Source organism: Trachurus japonicus, chromosome 21 (assembly GCF_045865225.1).
Source record: "Trachurus japonicus isolate A0001 chromosome 21, Traja_1.0".
Lineage (NCBI taxonomy): Eukaryota > Metazoa > Chordata > Actinopteri > Carangiformes > Carangidae > Trachurus > Trachurus japonicus.
The window spans coordinates 28,431,106-28,440,278 of record NC_140927.1 but is presented as its reverse complement, the minus strand read 5'-3'; the positions used below and the strand labels follow the sequence as shown (position 1 = coordinate 28,440,278).

General features: G+C 42.1%; 1 protein-coding gene across 2 annotated transcripts; it reads right to left on the bottom strand.

Annotated features, from left to right (window-relative positions):
* Window positions 1–1,535: 1,535 nt before the first annotated feature.
* LOC146965434 (trace amine-associated receptor 13c-like) lies at window positions 1,536–2,905 on the bottom strand. 2 transcript variants are annotated; one of them, XM_085765009.1, is made up of 2 exons: window positions 2,733–2,905; window positions 1,536–2,355 (listed from the first exon to the last, which is right to left on the bottom strand). In XM_085765009.1, the coding sequence occupies exons 1-2, from the start codon at window positions 2,903–2,905 to the stop codon at window positions 1,536–1,538; spliced, it is 993 nt and encodes a 330-aa protein (XP_085621135.1). The 2 variants fall into 2 exon arrangements, with proteins under 2 accessions (XP_085621135.1, XP_085621136.1); XM_085765010.1 differs by having other exon boundaries at window positions 2,756–2,829.
* Between the last annotated feature and the right edge of the window lie 6,268 nt (window positions 2,906–9,173).

Below are 9,173 nucleotides of genomic sequence, written 5' to 3'. Positions count from 1 at the left end.
ACATCAGTTTCCTCCTGGGAGAAGTTTGGCCTCCTTACGCTGCTGTCTTCATCCATGGTGAAATGAAACTTGCAATACGCCTCGCGCGCGGCGGATTTAAAGGCGAGGAGAGGAGCTCATTTGATTGGTGAAGATCTGACTTGGCTGTGTCAAACCCACTCCACGCCTTCTCTCCTCCCTCTATGCCATTTGCGCCGGTGGGAGGGAAGTAGGCGGGATGCGCTCCGCTGCGTTTCGAAGGAAAATTGCAATCTACTCCTGACCACTCTCCGTTGGCGAAGCGAAGGCGAGGCGCAGGCCTGATCCGCTCCGCCTGCACCTAGTTCACGAAAATAGAGCCCATAGTTTCATTTTTCAGCTCATAGTATTAGCGTTTACATACGTTTGTATTTTCTCTGGTCCATACCATGGATTTATTATGGTCCACACGCCGCACCACTGTCAGAGTGTCATGTTTCCATCATGACAACTGAAGGGAGAAAGACACACGGCACGCACACTGAGCAACTGGAGGCTCGAGGTTCGGCCGCGAGCTGCAGGTCCGGCATTCAGCTGCACCGGTTACACAGAAAATAATTAAATGAAATTTCAGAGTGTTTTTGTTTTGTTTTTTTGGTCATTTTCGTTTGTATATGTGTACAGTACATGTGACTGTGTACATATGCATATGTGGATGAAAAAAAAAGTAATTGGAAGTATTGTATTGTATTTTTCAATAAAAATATTTACGGGAAAAATTAAAAATGTACATAAATGTTTTTTTTGGTTATTGGTTGTGTTTTCCAGCGAATGAATCGCTGAGTTAAATGTTCACATTTTGGAATAGGTTAGTTTATTGACTGCATAAATATTTTCACATACAGTACATTGGCATTTTAGAACATCTGCTTTCACCCAGCTATTGTAGGGATATTGAATTCAGAGACTGAAAAGACATGAAAAATGTTTCCACTTTGATTTAAAAAAAAAAAAAAAACATGCTAAGAGAACCTGGTCATTATTTCCCAGGCAAAAGAAAAACATCCTGATAAAAGCACTGTACTAATACATAACCTAGTAAACAGCAAGTTAGTCATTTTTTCCCCCCTGTGTTACCCATTATTATTGAGCTTATTTCGCACAAAGTAGATTGGTGACGTAGCAACACAAAAAATTACTCTTTTTAAAGGGACAACGAGAAGTTTTGGAAAGCAAGTGTTTTCACACTACATTTACCATGAGCCTCCGTGCGCACGGTGAAATTCTTGGACGCAAGATGGACGTCTTGCCAAGAATGTTTTCATTCATCAAGAATGAAAGTCAGAGGTTTGAGGACGATCAGATACCGTTGTAGTTCCGACCATAAACGGCGAAACCCTGGGCGGCTCGCCCAGCATATCCACCACTAATAATAATAACAAAATAACGACAGAGACAAAACAATATATTTATCGTAAATGGAGCCATTAACAAGTGTGGGTAACGTAGATTCATCCACATTAATATGAGACTTTGTTATAACCGAATACAAACTCCTCGTTGTCCCTTTAAGTTGTCTACAATATGTTGGCATCAGAGGAGTCAGGCTGGAATATCTTAAGTGTTACAATGAGTTTAATTGACTTTCTAAACCAGGGATAGAAAAAAGCATATATGATTGGGTTTAGACAGGAGTTACAATAAAGCAGCCAGACCCCAAAAACTGAAAATGCCACATCCGTTGACCTGTCTTGGCCGGCGAATGAGTGATAAAAGTAAGGGCAGAAACAGATTAGAAACACAACCACAACAACACCAAGAGTCCTGGCTGCTTTTCTCTCAGACTTATTAGCCGTCATATGAACTGAATCTTGGAGTGTGACAGTTTTAATGTGAGACCTCATTGTTCGAGCCTGTGACACTGCCACTACAAAGACTTTCATATACAGGACTATGATTACTGTAATAGGGCCAATAAAGGTCAACAAGACATCAACCGCTCCTGTTATGAAGTCAATAACGGCCACACACTCTCCATAACATGAATTATATGTATCTGGATATTTCATGAAGCCATTAACAATCACACCATTATACAACAGAGAAAAGGCCCAACATAAGAAACAACAACCTTTAACTCTATTCAGAGTTACCTTAGTAGGGTAAAGCAAAGGCTCACAAATGGCCACATATCGGTCAACTGATATGAGAACCATGTTTCCTACTGAGACAGAGGTTAGGATAAAAGAGGCATAGTAAAATAGTCCACACATTATGTTCCCTAAAACCCAGCAGCCCTTTATGAGGAGGATTTTAATCGGCATCAGCAGAAGGCCCACAAGAAAGTCTGCCACAGCTAGAGAGAGGAGAAGGAGGTTGGTGGAGGTGTGGAGCTGTCTGTAGAGAAAGAATATCTTTCTTCAGCATTCAATTAATGTAGCAGTTGTAGAAGTCCTGAAAACAAGTTATTAACTACAGCTGTTTGAATAGTCAAATAAACCGCATAAAAACAATCTCTCAAAAGCTTAGAGCACAACAGGTGCAGCACATGTAAGAATTCTCATTTAGTGTCTATTAATTATTTACATGATGAATGGATTCACTCATGTTATAATACGAGAGTTGGTGGTTGTACTAGTAATCCAACATTGAATACATTCAATATAATTATTTCTAAAAATGTGCTATGAATCAATAGCTATATTCAAAAGCCAACCCTGTAACCAATAATTGTGAATGAAAAATAATTTTAGGCTATGTTTGTAAATTCATGCCTGTAGTGGGAGATCGAGATGACGACCAGCAGGTTGAGAGCCACAGTGAGCAAAGAGATGCAGGACAGCAGGATATAGAGGAAAGTGTTCTCAGCATGTTGCTGCAAAGGCTTCTTGCATGAGGTGTTCACAAGCTCGGGAAAGCAAAGTTCAGATTCTTCTAGGGTCTCCATAACCAGGGAGAGGAGAGGAGAGGCTTAGGAACTCTGGCAGCTTTGGCCAAAGTTCTGGATCATAAAGCTAATTCATCTTACTCCTCCCTCTCCCCAAAACAATTGCATCTCTAATGTGATGTAATGATTTAAACAGATACCACAACTTTAAACATGGCTTTGTCAACTATGTTTAGACTTGTATAGTTTTAACAAAAAACAAATGAAGTAACAAAATATAGAAATACATGGTTCCTGTGAATCCTTGAGTTACTTGAAAAGTTTTGAATTGCAGAAAAAAGTCAGTACCCTTTTAAAGCCTAAATACATATGGGTCATTGAAAGGATTTAAAGTTGGGATGTACTGAATTTTGGGGTTCAGCTGAATACGGAGTGACACAGTGTGCGCACCTCAGGCAGTGCCGTAGTTACTTAGGCTACATTTACACGGAAACGATCTGAACAGAAAACGCAAAAGAGGCGTTGCATTCTCACTTTTTATTTCACGTTTAGACAAGCGTTTTTGGGGTGGAAATTTGCGCGCATACAGAGACGCAAAAGTCTGTGGAATTCAATGTCATATGCACGCCAGGCGCCTAGGAGGCAGTGTGCCACACAACACCACCAAGTCCGCACGCCTGTGGTTTTTTTCTTCTTCTTCTTGAAGAAGCCATCGTAATGCTGCCCTCCGTGCCCTCCACAGGTCATAGCAATCGGAGCAGACGTTTTGCGTTCTCACCCTTTACATGGGGACGCAATGGCGGAGCGTTTTTAAGATTTCCATCCTGAAGGGTGGTTTCACTTTTTTGCATTTTCAAGCCCCGAAAATGCTGTCGCCGTCTTAACGAAAGGCACATCCGATGAAATATTTTGCCTTTTTCATCCGAGGGCGTTATCGTGTAAACAGGTTTCGACTGAAATATCATCACGGGACCTATTAGAAACTTTTTAAAATTTTGCAGAGTGTTGTGCATCATCTTACATAATCATGGTTTACACATGTATCAGTGTTTCCCCTAGAATATTTTTTTAGGCCTGGTGGTACCCAAGGAAAAAACCTGAACAGACGAGGCGCGTGGGACAGCACGCACCCCCCTCTATTAAATATAAAAGGAGGCCCACATCAGGGTCCGAAGTTTTTTCCTACTTGCCCTGTCAGGCAAATACTTCTCAAATCTACTTGGCCCATCTAAATTCTTACTTGCTCTGCTTAAGAGGTTTTTTTTCTGGCTGTGTGGTGCATACTTTCGCTCATGACTTACTTAAATATCAATTTCCTGTTGACTGTATACAACACTACACAACACTTCTTTCTTAAGAAAACAGTAGGCTATTTATCATTATTTATAATTACATTTAAATGGCAACCATTGCAGACATGTAAAATTGAATGCTATTTCACATTATTTGACCAGTAGCCTAGCAGTTACACCCTCCGTCCCTATCTGAACAGGTGAGTCACCTGTTTAATGCCCGATCACAGTTGAAATCTTGAACTGAAGGGCCTTTTAAAAACATGGGCAACATTTTAACAGATAGCTGGCTGGCTCCTCCAATCAGATTTTGCCTTCACATGCTGCAGTGGACAGTGGACAATTTAGCTTCAGTATTAATTCAGTAGCCTATCTAAAAAAAATATTAGAAAGGACCAATTTAAAAAAGCATTTTTAAGATAAAAATGTTGGCCTTTTGAAAAGTATGTCCATCTATATGCTCTCAATACTTGGTTGTGGCCATTTGACTTGAACTACTGGAAATAGTCCAGACTTTTCCATGTTATTCTAGTGAGATGCCCCTCTAAAGCTCAATGATGAGGGACATTGAAACAACAGCGACAGGGAAACAGCTAATCATCTAACAGCTGTATAGTTCGGTTGAAGCACCGTCTCCACGTGTGTTTATTGACAACAGGGTTATAACCTAAAAAGGACATGTTAGCTCGTCGGTATGGTAACGGTAACAGATGACAGTTACTGTGTGGCTCTGCCCCGAGTCTGAAACAGCGGCGGCGTTAATGAAGCAGCGTCAGGCCGCTCTCCGTCACTGAAACGCTCCACTGAAATCAGCGATTTCACGTCGATTAAATACGACGAGCCGCGAGCGACGTATCTCACCTGGTAGAGCCCATCCGCTGCAGCGACCCAGTCCCCACTCTCTCTCCCCCCTCCCCTGTCTCTCTTGCATGACGCGCGTCTGTCACCCGCAATATTTTTTCTTTTTTCCAAGGCACCGTAGTTTACTTGCTACAAACCTCAACATCCCATAATATGCTCGCACACTCGTATCATTACTAGGCAGCGAAGCAGGTTAACTCGCGTTGCAGAACAGCGCTGCACAGAGCCTCCTAAACAGAAGTGATTATTGATTTCTGAATGAATGGATATGTTGCTTATTTTTGCCATATTAATTTCTTTTGGCCTGGCGGCCCGCCAGGCCTGTACAATGGTAGGGGAAACACTGTGTATTGTAAAATGTTACGGTAACAAGCCGAAGGAATGGAGCAGCGCAAAGTTTCAGCACATACCAACAACAGATGAGGACAATGGCTGTCGGTGCTGGACATTGATCCCAACACTCCTGTAGAAATGGTCGGGAAAATGTTTGTGTGCTCCGACCACTTTTTACCAGAGGACTACGGGAAACCACGCAGAGGAATGCCTGGAGTGTACTTGAAAAATACTGCCATGCCATCTGTCAACATTACAGAGAAAACAGACGTGGTAAGTGACTACTGTGTTTTTCACTCACCAATCTCTCTGCTGTAGCTTCATGTTGAGTAACATTAGCCTACAACTGCCTAGCAGGGTGAATGACACTAAAATGCAAATGTTGTTATTGTCTTTATGAATAAGTGCTTGCCCAGAGCATATAAGTTAGTGAGCATATTCTCCCACTGGCACTTGCATCTTTTAAGCAGGGGAAATCATTTATTAAAGCTGAAGCCATGGCAGTTTTTGTCACAGCTGATGGTCTGAAAATACACATACAAATAATATCATTAGTTGAAATGAATGATTTGCTTTATTTGTCATTTATACATGTAGTGAAATTCCATTTACAGTGATGTTAAGAAGACACATAGCATTATTTAAAATGGTTAATGGTCTATTATATTGAGCTTCACTTTTTTGTAATCAACTTTCTGAAAAAAATTATTTCATTGGTATAGTGGTTTACCATTTCTGAAACTATACCTAAAGCATTGCATTCACCGATTCTCTCCCTCACACTCTCTCTCTCTCTCTCTCTCTCACACACACACACACATACGCACGATAAAATATTGCGGTCTTTGGCCAGGAGCTGATTTCCTGTGTATGTTGCGTCAGACAGCTTGGAGAACAAGTTAAAAGTTGGACTTAATCTAAAAATCCTGCCATTTATTCTGAACCAGAGCAGGGACATATCAGGTGCCCTTTTTAAAAGTCTATGGTATTATTTGGTCAGGAATCAAACACATGACATCTCAAGGTCAGGACAGAAACTTAAAAAACACAACAACCTTCATTAGATTTTACTCACGTCTCTCCGCACTTTTCAATCAGGTGGGACACCAAAATTCTGACCATGGCACGCCTCTGTTTAATCGTTATCAACTGGTCCATTTCCAGGCTGTGAACAATGGTCCTGCCCTCAAGAACGTCGGAAAGGACAGTGCGGATATCCTGAAAGAATACGGACAAAAAAGGCAAATAAACTACATGCATTGCTATTGTCCAGCTTCAGTGCTAGAGAGGACACCAACACAAAGGTCATTTATTTAGAGATTACTTACAAATGTGGGAACTGTCTGCAGCACGATTGTGCTTGGAAGTGCAGTCATCTCAGGGGTTGCAGTTGCAGTCATCTCTGTGGGTGCAGGTGCAGTCAATTCTTGGAGGTCATTTGATGAAGCCCATTTGCCCAACCTGTGCAGGGCAATTCTTCGCAGCTTTAAACTGACTTTATGAGTTGATAAAGCTTTAACACTTCAACTTCTATGCAGGCTACCACATCCCTGATCAAATCTAGTAAAAGGATTCTGCAGTAATAAGCAAAAGGTGTGGTCCTGCAGGGCATCAATAGAAGTCTGCCCTGGAGGCTGGCCCGGAGTCAAATATAAGCGTATTAAAACATCAGGGCATATCTGAAACCACCCCCCACTGACCCCACCCCCTAGAATACTCTGTAGCGAAGAGAAATGTATAAACAGTCAGAATGTTCTTTGTACGGTTTTACAGCATGTAATGGGTGATGGTCAACCAGTTTGCTTGGATCAACAGCTGCCAAAGTTTGCATCTGGATCCCACTGTAGGCATGAAAATGTCTTTCAAAACCTTGTGTTTCCCACCTCTGTACAACAAACTTGGTTGTTGGAGTGTTTGTCATCTGACCGAGAAGTATGATGGACTTTACGAGGCCAAACTGGGGTTCACCATCAGGGTCATAAGAGAGGAACACTGTCATGCCTGGTCTGTATTTTGTGCCCTTGAAGGTCACCCAAGATGGCGCAAGAATCTCACTGAAGGCAGGGAAATCTGAAAGAAAGATGCTTGGTCCTGGGTCAACCTCTGTATTGTGACTCAACACAGTGCCAGAGCGCAAGTTATAACAAAGTTGCATCTGATGGCGATACGCCATTGTCTTACAAATATTGCGAAAATTGCATGTGATGTGACTGACACGTTTGAAGAAGTTGTGTTTTGCTTCAAATCGCATTGACTAAAAATGCACCAAGGGTCCTACTTTTCTGATAGCTTTTGGGTAATGAACCATGAAGTGGTGCTTGGGACGCAAGTGTAAATTTGGAAAAAGTTCAAGGAAGAGGGAGTGATGCTCCTCAATGATCTTGGCCAAAAACAGTGTTCCAGCGACAGTAATAGAGGGAGAGAAAATGAACTCCATGCACAGCAGCAAAAGCAGGAGAAGTTCCCATTCCTTGTTTCCCTCGGGGATCGGGTCACCAATCATGGTTGGCAGTAGCCTAATAAGGCACCACATTTGAGCTGCTGACTGTCGCATAGATGCTTCAGGGTTTCTCAAGTCATTTTTGGTAATGACAGAGGGCTTGTTAGCCTTGTCACAAAAGCCGTAATCGAAGCTTGTGATCCTGTGGTTTATCTGGTCAAGTGTGACATGTTTTTGCTCAATCAGAGTGTTCAAGACGAGTTTTATCTCGTAAGGCCCTACTCCTTCTAAAATGTCATGCATAATGTCTGGTGCAACATTGTCAGTGATATGATAAAAAGAGAGGTTGTTTAACTCGCTGTTTCTCTTCAACCCTGTGTCTGAAAGGCTTGCAAGTTGCAGATCTGCCTGATGGGTGTGAATATTACGCAGTTGTGCTGGATCTTCCAATGTCTACTGCGCCGAGACTTGTTTATGCACTTTGCACCACCGGCACATATGGGTAGCTGCAAAACTTTCAGAGCATGGCATTTAAGCCCAAATTGTCCCCGACTACTTGCAGAACAGAGAACTTCACAACACCTTGAAATGTAGGGGTCTGAAGAGGGAGGCCTTCTTTCTCTAGCAACTGCAGCTCTTCAACAATGGGGCGCAGAACAACGTCAAGGCCATATGTTTTGGCATCATCTGACTTGTATACTGCAAGCAGGAAGTGTGACCTTAAACTGGAGAGCAGATCTGGTGGTAGGCTCTTGATTTGAAAGTAAATAAAACCTAGCTTGTGTGTTCCAGTCTTCGATCCAAGGGGGTTGACTGTTTCACAGTCATCATTGTAAAGAAGAAGTGGAATAGAAGTCTCTTTCAGGAAGAGTGGATGCGTTTTGCAGTACTCTCCATCAAAGACATCCTTAAGAACTCCACCATCTTTTCTTTGCTGCCAATCAAGGATTTTCTGTAAGACGGCAGGCATTTCAAGGACCTTTTCCAAAAGAAGTTTAAGAGGAATACGTTGAAAAGAGTCAAGAACTGCAACTTGTTTGACAGTGCCAGTGGCAGAGTCCCTTTTATTGTTCTATATCTTTTTCCTTCTAATCAGGAATGTGTGCATCGGTGGACATCTTCATCGATGGGAAGAGTCAGGTGTCGAATACACATGTTTTCATGCACCATTGACAGAGGACGAACAAGAGAAGAAAAAATGGATGAATTCTGACTCTTCTGCCTACATTGCCCTGAAAAGTGTCATTCTGGACAATAACCGCCTGCGTGACTTACGTCAGATGGCCCTCTTCAAGCATACTGGTATGCATTTACAGTCATTTTCTACTGACTTATTGTGAAAAAAAACACCACTCAGCCGTAGACAGGATTCTTCTGTGAGGTGCTGGAGCTGAACTTAGAC

Bases quoted from the DNA above. Each gene is read 5' to 3' on its own strand.
- LOC146965434 (XM_085765009.1), bottom strand. From the start codon at position 2,905: ATGGAGACCCTAGAAGAATCTGAACTTTGCTTTCCCGAGCTTGTGAAC. The intron at 2,356-2,732 runs GCATGAATTTAC...CTTTCTCTACAG, and splicing joins ATCTCGATCTCCCACTACAG to ACAGCTCCACACCTCCACCA.